The sequence below is a fragment of the Limanda limanda genome, chromosome 7, assembly GCF_963576545.1.
Source record: "Limanda limanda chromosome 7, fLimLim1.1, whole genome shotgun sequence".
Taxonomy (NCBI): domain Eukaryota; kingdom Metazoa; phylum Chordata; class Actinopteri; order Pleuronectiformes; family Pleuronectidae; genus Limanda; species Limanda limanda.
In genome coordinates, this window is record NC_083642.1 from 16,142,053 (window position 1) to 16,157,233 (window position 15,181).

General features: G+C 44.1%; 1 protein-coding gene across 1 annotated transcript in view; it reads left to right on the forward strand.

The window, feature by feature from the left end:
- rerea (arginine-glutamic acid dipeptide (RE) repeats a) overlaps positions 1-15,181 on the forward strand; it is a 123,907-nt gene that overhangs the window by 74,250 nt on the left and 34,476 nt on the right. The window contains exons 5-7 of the mRNA XM_061074248.1: positions 10,932-11,037; positions 12,599-12,695; positions 14,251-14,355. Coding sequence (XP_060930231.1) covers positions 10,932-11,037; positions 12,599-12,695; positions 14,251-14,355 — 308 coding nt within the window. The remainder of the gene's footprint in view (positions 1-10,931; positions 11,038-12,598; positions 12,696-14,250; positions 14,356-15,181) is intronic.

A 15,181-nucleotide genomic window follows, 5' to 3' on the forward strand; every position in this document is an offset into this window, starting at 1 on the left:
TGCAGGACTTAAAATAGGTTTGTAAAAAAATCAGGATGTGATATTTTCTGTCATCCTTGTGAAGTAGTCAGCCACTGATCCCACATTTTGTCAGCTGAATGTTCTCTTTATATATTGCCATTATTGTGTTATGAATAAAATCTGAAAATGAGATTTGATTTTTCAGCACAAATTAGAACACCTTCAGAAATAAATGCAAATTAACCATTTTTTTTTTTACCAGAATATTTTCAACAAACTGTTCAAGGTTATTGAAGAAAAGAACAAAAAAGCAAAGCTTGTGAAATGATTCGAACACAAAATGTGCCCCAGATGCTTTTATTACCTCCTCTAGTTATATGGTTGTAGAACCTTTGGCTACAATTAGGTGTTTCTTGTATCTCAAATTTTCTTACACTTGTCTGCTGGTAGTGTTTACCCTCTTTCAATGATATGAGTGCAAGTTATTTTAAGTTACTGGGAATCAGTTTTGCGACTAATCAGCTTTGCCAAAGATTTTCAATGAGATTAAGGTCAGGGCTCATTGCTGGTCAGTGTAAAACTGTACATATTCTCCTTTTATAATAAATCTCTTATGCTGATGCATGTGGGCTTCAGGTTGTTGCTGAAACACCCAACACCTTTGCCTCAAACTAACCAATTTCACTCTGAATTGTCAGGGTATTGTTCTGATTTCATCATTCCTTTGATGGATTCAGTCCCCCCCCCCCCCGTACCAGAAGCAACAGAGCTGCCCCACAGCATGAAAAAACCCTCATTGTCTGTATTTCCTAGTTAATGGTTTTATTTTAGCACTGTGTGACTCTACTTTGCTTTTTTGTCGTCCACAGCAGAGGAGAGACAGGTTGACATCTTGTTACGCTAAGTGCAATAAAAGCTCTCCGCCGTGTGTTATAAATCCCTCTAACACCAAAGACAGGCAGATGTTGACCCTAAATGTCTGAAAGGCTAAAATGTAGCGGTATTTTTTAAATGTACGCAATCTGGCGAAAGTGACGACGATGCTAGCAGTTCTGCTGCTAATGGAAGGCTAGTTATTCCCTGGCCAGAACACTAACAGAACTCCTGCTGTTACAGCTGCAGCAAGTATAGAGGCACAGGCTTTGATCCATCTGGGCTGTCGGGAGAGAAAATATTCCTCTAGCTCTGCAAGACTGATCTTGAGTAAATAAAGTATATACTTAATCCATCTCCATTTAATCTTGTAGGACTCAGCTTGTGGCCAAACTGTCCAATTTGTATCTGTACACAACAATGAAGCTAATTTTTGAGAAACTTAAGACATGTGAAAAAGATTAAACATATTGTCTAATTATAAATATCAACAGGCACTTTCTTGTCAGAATGTGTCAGATGTTTGCACATCAGTCTAAAGGTGAACAGTATTTCCATTTGACATCAGCAGTTGTCTTCACAGCAAGTATGCTCTGCAACACACTGCATATTTTCTTTGTCTTTGCTTTGCTTAATTCATACAATCTCACACATTTGTTTTCAAACCATTTCACAGCTATATCTAATTGAAACTGTTATTTTGTTTGTGTTGGTTTTTAAATGATCATTCTACCTATAGTACCAAACACCCACTGGATAGTTAAAGATAAACAAAAAACAGGACATTCCTCAATTTCTCTGCACTGTAAAATTTAAAATATATAATGGTGAAGTAATCAGGGGCAGAAAGCACAACAATTTAAACCAATAATCCGATCAGAGTCATGACCAATTTGACCTTTCCAGTGGGTTTAAAATGACTTTGGTCTTTCTAAATGATACCAGAGTGGATTTATTCTTGTGTAATGTTTGAATTGAGGCAGCAAAGCTGGAATTTATTTACGACTTGAACTTGATTCCTACGTGGAATTAAAAGCAATTCAAACAGACTGAACTGTGGCTCAGTGACTCTCACCAAAAGTTCATCCCTAATCGTGTTACAATATGGTGGCTGTTACTGTCCAGACTGCGAGTCATGCAGTACAGCTCCTTCTAGCACTGGGCCAGCCTTGTTATTGCAGCTGTGTTGTCTACAATACATCTCTTGTTGCAGCACAGCGGGAGGCTGCTCACAGCTTCTTGCCTATGTGTGTGTGTGTGTGTCTCTGTGTGTGTGTGTTGCATGTGCACGTGTTACACAGCATTCAGACTACAGTTGCTGCAACTAGCCTTTCCATTTTATGAGCTGTAACGTCTTTAAATCATTTGCTAACACCAATACTCGTCTGATAGCCTTCTGCATTTGCATCCACTCTGATATATCGTCACACAGGCGGGGAGCTAATTTGCATGTGATTATTTGCATATTGTACAAAGCAAGCATGCCTGACAGACCACCCACTGCTCGGCTAGTGCGGCATCTGGCTGATACACAGCTTACATGATGTATTGCTGATAGGGCCAGTGTCATCACTAGAGACTGAAAAGCCGGCAAGGTCACCTTCAGACTCCGAGATAGAGGGGGACGAGACACGGAGAGATGGATATCTCCAGAGGCAGTGGCCAGATAAAACAATACAATCAGAACCGGTTGAGCTCCTGGGGATGTGAGCTCTTGAAGGCTGCCTGTTCGGTTTTACATGCAGCGTTAAAATCAGTTTTTCAGTTGCATTTGTTCCCGGCTTATTTGCCTCCTTTCGCGTGTGCGAGTGTTAGAAGGATCATAAATATTCATATTAGTCTGTATGATCAGCTCACATCCTATACACAGAGCTAACACACACTGTCTATAGACATTCCTCTGATGGCCTGACAGCTGCTCTTACATAGAGAAGACCTCCAAAGCATATTGCTTGTGCACGTGCAAGAGAAATGCACACTTAGCACACACTCGTGCCCTCTCCATCACCTCTTTCCAAGCACACACCCATGCACACACACACCACCTTTCTGCCTCCCCTGCGAGTTGTTAAGGAGATGTACCTCACACACACACACACACACACACACACACACACACACACACACACACACACACACACACACACACACACACACACACACACACACCTAACCTTGGCCAAATCTTATTCGAGTTTCGCATTATACCTGCATTAACCTACACTTGCCTGAATGTTAAATGTTCATATGCATTTCTGTGTGTGAGATACCTAGGCGGGAGATCGATTAGCATTGGCTAAAGCAAGCCTTCTCATTTCCTGTCTTCCATTACAGCGCTCAATCAGCCCACAACTCCTTCTCTGTCATACCCTGCTCAGGAGGCTGCCACTGCTAGTCATACACACACATACACACAGGGTCCGAATTAGCTGGCTGGGCAGACATCCAAAATGACAAGTACTCACACTCGCGCACACACAAACACACACACAGAGCTTGATATTCCTGTGCTTTTCTGCATGCCCCTTTTTCTCTTACTCCTCAGCGATAATCCTGTCAGTTTTAGTAAGATGACTTATTAGCTCACCCGGTTATGTTAACAAGATAAAGCTAACATTATGGGTCAAAAGCAGACAGGCTCCCAAACAAAACACCAGACCGTTTAAACACTCAACACAACACAAAGGAAGCCAGCGACATCCAAGAAACGTCAGCATTCCTCAGTCTTTGTGTGTTTGTGTCCAACTCTCAATGGTGACTCACTGGTATTACCTCGAGACCAGGCAAGTCTCCCACTCTCAAGAGAACATCCCGGGCTATATGCAGAAACAAACACACCGACACACGCACACAAGCAAGCACACTAACACACAGGAAGCCAGGTATCAAAGCGAGAAGGCTTTGAAGCGGCTTAATGAAAGGCTGAAGGCAGAAATGACAATGTTTTCTGGCAGGCTATAACTGTATGTCTGGCTGAAAGGAAGAGCTTGGAAAATAAAGTCAGTATTATGATCTGAACAGCCAGATATGAGCTCTCTTAACCGCCTCCATCTGTCCTCACACAGCCTGCGTTTGAAGTCTCACTTGAATCTGCATTCTGGTCTGCACCCTGCCAGGGCTGCAAGCAGAGTTTGACATTAACCTTTTAGAAAAGAGGTGGATGTTAGATGGAAAAATCCACCAGATAAGCTTGTTTTTTAATGGCTAAATCAATGAAATGCTTTTGTGTGGCACATATACATTTGTTCAAGTATTGTATTGAGATAACAAGGCACTGTATTAAATACAAACTAAGAGGCCAGAGCAAAATTAAGTGAATACATTAATTAGAGATTCATAAATTTATTAAATTCAAATTCGGATTTAAAATAAAAAATTGGTCTTTAAAGTATTACTGAACATATTTACAAGTAAACTTCAGGGACACAGACTTGCACCAATTGTGTTCGCAAATGTTTTCTCCGGTTTCATTGTTTTATCTTTCTGCAAAAAATTTGTTTCGTTGTTTTATCTTTCTGCAAAAAATTAGTTCTGTTTTTGTCTTTGGTGTTACAGGAGACAAACAGAACAAAGATTCTGCATTAGACTGTCGCCTGTCTCATACAACAATGTAATCTCCAAATTCTATCAGATCTCACTCTCTTACCTGTGATGCATTTTGCACAATGAACGACCGTAACCTGCATTCCACGAAGATCTCACTCTGCAACTGATTCACTGTTGCTACTGTCAGATGGATGGTTGGATAGTCTTGGATAAAAAAAAGTCTGTATGTGTGTGTGTGTCAAACTGACACAAAGTATTTAATTACATGACTGTTTTGGTAAAAACATTTATCTGCCGGTGTCACCTTTAGTCTTCTGACATATACTCCCCAAACAGAAAACCCTTTATCTGGTTGCTGTTAATCTGAGAGAGTGTGTGTGTGTGTCCTAAATCACTGAAGACATGTTGCCAGATTCCTGCTGCTCCTTGTCAAAGTTGTGTAGCAAATGATGGTCATTATTCTCTACATTGTTATATTTAGTCCTTAAATATATTCTTTATATCCTCTTTCCTTCTGCCTGCCACAGTGCCGCTGTCTGTACCATCCCTTAACTCGTCCTAAATTTCTATAAGGAAAAAAAAAGAAGAAGTCGTGCAGCAGAAGTGTGTTGGAGGCAAAGACAAATATTTAAGTTGGACAAAGCCTGGCTATTTTATGGAGTGAGCAGCCAGGGCTAGTGTTCTCTTTTCTCTCCGCCCCTCTCTGTCGGAATGGAGAGCAATGTGTTCAACATCAGTCTTCTTTTCCGATTATTTCCACCATTGATTTACTCTCTGCCACTGGGAACCATTTGAACTAAAGGAGCGATGAAGCAAAGACTGGTGCAGTTACCCCTGTTTGTTATTAGCATGGAGTGGAGCAACGTGTTGGATGAGCCAGACCTCAGATGTGGCAGTCATGTGTGGTGCTCGTGACTCTCCAGTGTATAAAGTGTGCCTGTGGTTGGCAGTATGATCCATCAGTAGTGGCCCTCAGCCCTCAATTCTTAATTTGTATCATCTGTGAGCTCCATGTGACTCAACCCCATCTCTTCCTTCTTTCTTTTCCCCATCTCTGCCACCACCACTCTTTTTTTTCCTGGACATCGGGAGGACCTGTTAGCATCCTCCTCAGATGTGTCGGTGAATGACGACAAATTGTACAGTGACACACATCTGTCATAAAGTGATTTATGCGCATCTGCTTGATTCCTTGAAAGGGGGTTTTAAATTTAAGGCAGACGTGGGCTGTCATGTTCAAAGTCACACCCACACATTTACACTCTCTCAAACACACACACACACACACACAAAGAGCAACAAGAGCAAATCTGCCCACTTTGAAGCTGCTAATGCTCATCCAATCCAATATGGAGCCGGCCTGACAGATGGGCCCAGTGCGTTCAAAAGCAGAGGTCGCAGATTTAATATCCAAGCAGGTCAAGCCACAGAGAGAGGCACCCCGGTGTAGGCACGGCGCAAAGGTCCTGCCAGCTTCGCCACCACAGCTGGGACTCACCTCACCCTCCTCCTCCTCCTCCTCCTCCTCCTCCTCCTCCTCCTCCTCCTCCTCCTCCTCCTCCTCCTCCTCCTCCTCCTCCTCCTCCTCCTCCTCCCTCTGCCTCCCACACTTCACTTTCTCTCTATTTCTCTTTCCATTTGCGCTTGTTGCCAGGCGTGGAAGCAGGCTCTTTACAGTTCCTCCTCGCAAACATTGTAATCTGCATTGTTTGGGGTTATTGTATGTGCCTAAGAGAACAAGGCTTGAGGGGGAGGTTATCCTTTGTTGCACCGAGCAGCAAAGAGCTCACCGTGGAGCTCATAAGGAGGAGGATTGCAGAGTGGAGTCCTGCTGCTGTGGCTGGCTCTGACAGCCTGATTTAGAGGTGCCTTCTCTTACCTCTGCCACAGTCTCCCAGCCTGCCCCCCTCTGCTGCAGGGCCGGGAGAAGAATAGTGGTGCTTAATCTGAAAGCCTGTTATTTGTGTGTGTGTCCGAGAGAGAAAGAGGGAGAGATTTTGCTTGTATGTGTGTTTGCTCACCCAGCATGCTGGCATTTCTTTTTAACAACCTCCTTTGTCAGTCATTGTCGAAGATTGCGTGAGCACAGCAGATCTCTTGTACTATGACAGTGTACGTTCACACACACTCACACACACATGCAGTTTTTGTGTGCGTGTGTGTGCGCTGTTGTCCAGATGGAAGTGCTTATTGAGTGCTGGTGTGCTGGCAGATCTCTGTCTCAGGGAGAGCGGGAGAACAAGTGAGAGAAAGAAGGAAAATGAGGAAGAGAGAAAGCCAAGTGGAAAACCCTTCCAATCAGATTCATCATCTTTTGTGTGTGTGTGTGTGTGTTTATGCAAGTGCATGTGTGATCTTCCCAGCCAGCTCTTCCTGCCTGCCTTCCCTTCTCTAATCTTATCATGTCGGAGCAGCAGATTATTCCTCCCAGATCCCATCTCTGCCTCCAAATGCCACAATCAGCCTTTTGTTCTTTGGTTGTGCCTTCTCTCCCCTGGTGGCAGGCGAGGTGAATCACGCCCTCTGTGCCATTTTGAGCCTCCGCCTGTCAATGTCACACGTCGACCAGCCCTGATCTTACCATACCTGAGCCTCCCCTGCCAATGGGGCGTTAGATAACTAAGCTGTTAGCTCAACAGCGTGCTAGCCGAGCTGAACTGCTTGACATTCCTGGCTAACACTGAGCTGCCGCTGCTTCTGCTGCTCTGTTTGACCTCCCCTCCCCTCGTCCCTCCCTCCCTCTCAACTGTCTCCTTTGTCTATGTATTTGGGATCCTTCTTTCCTTCCGTACTTCGAGCTGCTACCTTCTGAAGGAAGTCATAGATCCCGGCCGCTGATGTCACCAGCAGGGACGGGGGGGGGGGGGGGTAGTCACTAACAGGGTTAGCACAGGAAGAAGAGAGTGTTTGAAAAGTAGAGAAAATAAACAGAGGTTTCCTGTTAACGAGGTGCACTGGGGGCCTGTCGTGTGGGAGCGGGAGCGTCTGGTTTTGTTTAAAGCAAAGCTCTAGTGTTACAGTGCGGGGGGGCGGAGGAGTGGGGCATTAGGTTTGAGGGTTACAGGTTGTAACAACGTTCCCTCAGTTTTGTCACAGCTCGGCTTTGCTAGGAGGTAATGAACATATTGTAAAGGCCACTGTGAGCAGATGTGGGAGAAGTAGCGGCGCACTCTTCCAAATATGAAAACGATTGACAGGAAGAGGTGTTTTTGTTAGCATTAGTTTTTTGTAATGAAAACCACTGTATTGATTTCACACTTTCCTCCTTTACAACACAGAATTCATCTGTTTAAGTGTACACGTCCACAGATTTCCTCCAGAAGAGCTGGTCTCGTTTCACATTTAAAGCCTGTTCTTGTAAAAAAGGGAACGTCTGCCCTCTGCCCTCTGCGTTTCCCTCTTTACCCCGAGTCTTTGTAGTGGTGTGGTCATACACAGAGGCCCCGGCTCCAGAGTTGACTGCACACATGCAGTCACACAAAGAACATTGCACAGCCCTTTTGGATCCAAGGGGCCAGCCACCTTTTTAGCTACACAGAGGGAGAATTAACAGATTCACACAATGGCTGATTTATCCAGGGCTGCTTTAAGAGAAGCATTGATTTACTTTTTCATTAACAGAGATACATTTCAGAGTCATCATTAAAGAAACAGTCTGTTCAAGTTTAAAATATTTTCCATCATTTAGGTTCTTATAATCAAACCCCTGTATTAGGAGTGTGCCCAAGAATGCCACGGCCCAGGCTGAGCCAGTGGAGGAAGGGGAGGATCCATTGTATTCAGCCCTAAAGCATGACTCTCAGATTTATATCTCCTCAGTGGATAAAGGGGTAGCCTTGTGCCCCGGGGGGGTTTCAGCAAAGCAGGAGGAGGATAGTTGTAATTTTGAGTCTGAGGAAATGAGAAAGTCCTGCTCCTCCCATCTTAATCCAACTGCTTTCTCTCTCTCTCCTCATTTTTCTCCTCAATCTCCTTTCCTTCCTTTCACTTTTCATATATTTTTTCCTTCTCTGGTTTTGTTTCATTTCTTTCTCTCAGTAGTGGGTAAGTAAGTCTTTTGGCCTCTCCGCAGTGAGGAGCATTCCCTGGGTTTAGGGCCCAGGAGGAGGGAGGGTAGGGCCATGTTTAGCCTCTGGCAGGACAGACAAAGATGGCTGACATTGTGCTGTGGCTCTACAGGCAGCGTGGAATGTCTCTAATCAATTCAGCTTTGTGGTTCCCCTGTTGTATATTCTCTCTGTCATTTTCTATGGCTGGCTTAGCGAAACCCAGACAATACAACTTGATAGTTATTGTGGCGATTCTCAGCTGTCTATCATCCCCCTTCATTTTCTCCTGGTGTTATCGTCTCATTTCTCCACCCCGCATGTTTATAGAATTGTGATAATTGAAAGCTATGCTCCGCTCCCACTACACACTCCATAGGCTGCGCTCCGTCTTCCTCTCCATCTCTCTCCGGCTCCCTCCCTCGTTTGCCTGAGAGGGCTTAACGCCGCTGTGGGCTTCTAAACAGCAATCTGCTCTGGAGAGCGGCAGCGACTCTGTAGTGACGAGGATACTGATTATAGCTGAAGTAACAGTCGCTCTCTGCGTTGCTCCGTTTGGTTGGCTTGAAATAATGCAGGCTCATGAATAACGTGCAAAACCCGTGTGTGCGTCTTTTTTTGCCTGCTTGTGTGTTTTTTCTGTTTGCATCAGGTTCTTTAAAATACATTATAGTTTGTGGTTTTACAGGCAGAAAAATGAAATGTTCAGGTAGCGCTCTAGCAGCATTTACAGTCTCCTTAAAGCATTAATAATTTATAAGCACCAGATAACTACTCGCGTTGCTCCGGCAGGCAGCCTGTTAGTGTGGAAGGCAACATTGTCTGTACACCAGATAGACAAGAGGTTGGAATGGGTGGGGGGGGGCAGGCAGGCACGACGTCATTGCACACATTTCTTCACACACAGTATGTCTACGTGCTTGCAGGGTCTGTGTCTCAGCCCATCAGTGTGGTTCTCTGCTCAATCACAAGCCAAAAGTGTGTGTGATTGTGTGTTGTCGCGCACACACTGGCACAATCATTCAAAGTCACTAAATGCAGCTGACTGACTACTTGCCAGCTGCTGTTAACACGTCCGGGGCTCACTTTCTCCCTCGTTCCTCATCCTCTGTTCAAGGTTGGAGAGAGGGAGGAATTGAGGGAGAGAAAATGGTGGAGAGGTGGTGGAGTGGAGGGTTGGACTGAGAAAGGTGGAGGAGGGAGGGAGGGTTGGGGGGGGGCAGGGAGGAAGAGGAGGAAGGAAGGAGTGGAGAGAATTGGAAAAACAGAGGTGGACTTGAGGGTTTAGGCATATGATGATTTGCTTGGCTGCGTGTGCTCAGTCTCCTCCCCAGTGACATAACAGAACAATGTACTGTAAAAGGCTTTAAATATCTTTACCCTGACCTCATGTTCCTGCACACACACGCACACACAGGCACACACACACACAGGCACAGGCACACACACAAATAGATGTTAAGAGGCTGACGAGTGCAGATGTTAAATTGTCTGTCTTAAATTACTTTTCCCCCTCTTCAATTCTTTCCACATGCTCATTTCTCCTGTACTCCCCGGGTGGTGCAGGTGTCTCACTTGGTTAGTTCAGTGCATTGCGGTGCAGCCGAGTCCTTAATAAAGATGGCTGGGGCCAATAGCGCTGTGTCGCAGTCTAGCACCTGGCCCGGCACTCTCTCTAATGTTCCTCTCAACCCACTGTGACGGTCAGTTGGGCTTATGTGAAGGCACAATAAATATTTTATAACATGAAATGAAAACAGTATTTTGCCCTTTTCATCTCTCACCTCAGCACTGGCCTCAGTTTCTACCATTTTCTTCACACTCACACAAACTCTCACATACACACACACACACACACTCACACACACACACACACACTCACACAGCCCCCAGACGCCCTCCCTTTCTTCCCTCTCTATTTTCTTCATTGACTGGTCCTAGCAAAGCTCTCTTCTCTCACCTCAGTGCTGCCACTTGCTGGTCGTCTAGAGGGTTACATGCCTTTCCTTACTTGCACCTTATTGAATAGCCAGTAGGTGGCAGCACCCGAGGAGTAGACAGTCCAAAGAGTGCTAGAGAGATACTGTTCCTGTGCATTAGTAAACTAACAGTGCTTTAAAATGATTTAGCAGCTCGGTGGAGTATTGTCTTTAAGTGAGGAGAACCCTGGTTTTGTAGTTACCAAAGATTGAACTCTTATCCATCCCCCTCTTGCTGATTCTCCCTCTTTACTCCCTCCTGGAACGGCCATCCCACTGTTTGTTTTATTAAAGCTCTAAATGCTCTGCAATCCCTTTTTAATTGACTTTGTCTCCCTGCGTGCTTTTTGGCATCAGCCAGCGTGACTCATAACCAGTGTGACTGCACAGCATCACCGTTTGCCAAGAGGCCAGTTTGTGACATCGTCTATCAAACAAAATGATGTCTGTTTATCTTTGTGTGGGATCTTCTTTTCTTTTTTTCCCGGTCACCTGCTTACTTGCTCTTTGTCTTTCTGTGTTGCAGAGTAAACGGGACCATCTGCTGATGAATGTGAAATGGTACTACCGCCAGTCAGAGGTGCCCGACTCTGTGTACCAGCACCTGGTGCAGGATCGCAACAATGAGAACGGTGAGACAGGCCTTGTATGCGCTGAGTGTCAGCCACGCATGTGCATGTGTATATACACAATACACAAACTCCCACACACAAAGTAAACACTCTTGCTTGCTCTGTAACACAACACTCCTCTTCCCCTTCACAAACACACACACACACCTGCCTCCGCTCTCCAGATTGTTGAAAGAGATATAAGAGTGTGTTGCATTTCAAACACAAACCAGATGATCGTGTCCCAGGCCGCTGAGCCAATCCCAAGGCTCTGTGCTGTTCCCTGGGTAACGCTCCTTCAGGCCAGACAGCAGCACTGTCAAGTGTTAATAACCCACAGTGTCACGAGGGCCTTGAACACACACACACACACACACACACACACACACACACACACACACACACACACACTCTCTCAACACTATCAGTGCCAATGAACTCATCACACTTTAACACATACACTTCTACAAGGACACACACTCAAACACTTTGTCAGAACGTGATGGCAAAAATGAAATGGACGAAAGTCAGATTTAATATTGATTTGCAATAGTTGGAGTAATGTGTTAATATCTTTTATAGGGTGGGACAATATGGTCAAAATAAAACTTAATATCAGTCATTATCGATAATTATCACAATTAAATATTTTAACTTTAATGATTGATTTTTACTATTGATTGAGGGTTTAGGTGTTAAAGTCTTCGTTATGGTCAGAGAATTACAAACACTTGATTAACATCAACATATTTTACAAAGCTGAGGTAGATCAATAATGTTTTACCTCCTCACTGTTTGCAAAATGCATAAACAGTATATTCATATATATTGAACTTATTTGATATGGCTATTTATGAAAATTATCTCTATAGCTTGCATACCCCTTATGGTTGGGCTTTTTCTCAGTCTGCTGCACAGAATACAGTCACCTCTAAATATATTCAGAATAAAGCCTTGTTACCAGAGAGCAGGTGTTTATGTTACAACTAAACATGGTGTTATGTAGTATTTCCTATCCTACAACGATCCCAGTATCTCCTGTGACAGAGGAAAGACTTAAATTCGGGTGTGTCATTGAGGTTATCAACCAAACCCCACGTACGCTGCTCCCTCCAGACACTGTTTCAGTGCAACTCGACACTCTGCTATTTGCAGTCCGTCCTCGCAGCGGGGACGTGGGATTATTAGAATTGATGTCACAAGGCCGCAGCACAGTGGCCACAGCACGCAACAACTCAGGTCATTTGTCAACGACAAGTCCCGGCTCATTCTTGGTGCAGCTGATGCGTCTTAACCCCACATGGGTCATTTCACTGGAGAACTGAACATTATGTCCTCTCCTCAGGGAGCGGCTCTTTATTGGCTTTATTGAATTATGGGGCATAATATTGACCTCCACTGAGGTACTTGTTACTTTGCGTGTACGCAGAACTGTGCTAGCCCATTTATTAGTGAGTTCATATACCCAGGCTACTTAATCTCTGTTATCTCTGTCGTAGATGAATGAATGTGGTGATGTAGCATTATTCATATAAACTGTAGATATATGTATTCAGTGCACCATGTGTTTTCCTTCCTGCAGACTCTGGCCGGGAGCTGATTATCACAGACCCAGTGGTCAGGAGTCGAGAACTCTTCATCTCTGACTATGTGGACACTTATCATGCTGCTGCTCTCAGGTAAATAAACACAAATGCACACACACACACACACACACACACACACACACACACACACACACACACACACACAGGTTCATGTCCTTATCTGTGTTAGGAGATAGAAGCTGCAATTGAAAGAAGCACTACAAGTCTCCCACTTGTTTCTTGACTCTCAGCCCAGCAACATCATGGCTGCTGCAGTTGCATTGTTAGTATTTATGGTACTAGTATTTTTAAACTGAAGACAGTCCCCGTGCTCTGGTATTAAGATTCTAAACTGATGTGGGGTATTTTTACTTAATGGAAAATTCTGTTGGACATGAGCTTCAATAGCCCATAAGCAATATTGGTGTATTTGTACACATTGTATGATTACGGTATAATTCTCTTTAATGTGCTTTTATACCAATCACTTACCTTTCACGCTAATACTATTCTAATATATTCAAGCAAACTAGTGACTAACATTTTAATCAACTCACTGCTATAAGGAAATTCTTGTCTGCTGTGAGCCAGATTTAGGAGACTGATGTTTAACTTAGAATTCCATTCACTCTTTTAATCCTAATGTATCTTTTGAACATGGGCAGGATGGTAATGGTGCAGTGGTGAAGATGCAAAGCAATGAGGGCTCACATGCTTTCTGCTACCTTACATTTAAACACTGATTAAAAAGGCTCTGTATCAACTGCCACACACACACCTGTCTGAACATGAGTCTGTGTAAAGGGACACTGGTGGCTCATCCTAACTAAGGACAGGCTTCATTGTTTTCTTGCTCTGGAATCATATAGTCTGTGTCCCTGCCTCTGTCTCTTCCTGAATGCCTGGCTGGACTCCCTCCCCTCCTCATCTCCCACTTCCTCCTTTTCTTAAACCAAAACCATCTGTGAGCTGCACAGCGGCGGGCAGTCAAAGCCATGTCTTACAGAAACCGCTGATTTCAGGGCAAATTAACTGCAACTTCTCCTACACAGAGCACCCTTTGATTTGACTTATTCTCCAGGCTTTAGATAAATGGGAGGGAATTCCAGTGGGATGCCGTAATGCTGCAGCTCTGTGAAAGACGGCCCTCCTCACCACCCGTTAATCTTTTTTAAGGGGGGAGGAATGATACAGCTTCTCTGCAAGGCAGCCCAGCTCCATATGCCGCGAGATGTCTGTTATTTTGATTTGAGCCAGACACCGGGGTGCTGGAAACAGGAAATGGCAGCAAGATGTGTTCAGAGGCTTTGCCCTCTCAGCTCACTAGGGGGGGGGGTATTCATGGTGGGAGGGAGGCAAACAGGTTGATGCCCATCCAGATCTCTGCCGTGCCTGTCTCCTACACCTCAGCTGCAGCAGTCCAGGCAGAACTGACATATTCAGCTGGTGTTTACGGGTGGAGTAGCCGGAGTCTGGTGTCTTGCAGCCAAGTCAGCGGGCATTGACAGCAACCAGATACCTGCTGCTGTATATGTCACCTCCAGTAAATTAACACCCCAAGAGCTTCTAATTAGGGCCACGCCAGCTACTTCTATGTTCAATCAAACGGGTTTTTTTTGTATAATAAATCCTGTCTTTTCTCTCACAGGGGGAAGTGCAACATTTCCCATTTCTCCGACATTTTTGCTGCCAAGGAGTTCAAAGCCCGCATCGACTCCTTTTTCTATATCCTCGGATATAACCCAGAGACCAGGTGAGGAGCTTTCTGTCAATTCCACTCACACAGAAATTAACTGTGGAGGAGACTAATCCTCCCCCATGACAGATATCCTGAATAAACTCTGCACAACACTGAATGTTATTAAATTAGGGCTGCAGCTGATTATTTTCATTACCAAATAATCTGGCAGATATTTACTGAATTAGTCCGTACATTATTTAAAAAAAATTTAAAAAAAATCTTTATCACAAATTAATGATTTTCAAAGGGAATTGTTTTATCTGACTATCATAAATATTTTAGAGATTGACAGTAGGACAGTATACTGACATATTGCACATGTTGAGACAATATGTTTTTGATTATGTAGTATCACAATAATAAGCATATAATACCTCCCAAATTAGACTAAACAATGTTTAGTTGCACAGACGAGCACAGAATTAAAATCCCACCATTGATTTTCACAATGTCACCCAGCTGTTGCAAAACTCTATTGAAATTAATGGAACATTTTTCAGCACAGAAAAAAGTAATTTTTCACCAAGCTGGAGCTCTATGCTTTTTTTGGCACAGTAATGGGACTAATATTGTCTGTTCATTACAGCTGACTATGTTATCAATGCACAAAGACTTGTTCTCTAATGTGGTTTAATTGCGAGGGAACGAGCTCAGGAAAACGCCCCCATGGCTTGGTAATTGTTCGCAGCGTTTGTTGATATTTCTCAATTTGCACGTCAACTTTTTAATTACAGATCTTTTTGCGCTAAGATTAAGACTTGAAAGGAGAATCTGCGAGGAGCTCAGCGGCCGTGTTTGAAATCATTAGTTTGATCAGGATGAAAAAGCCTTTTTCACT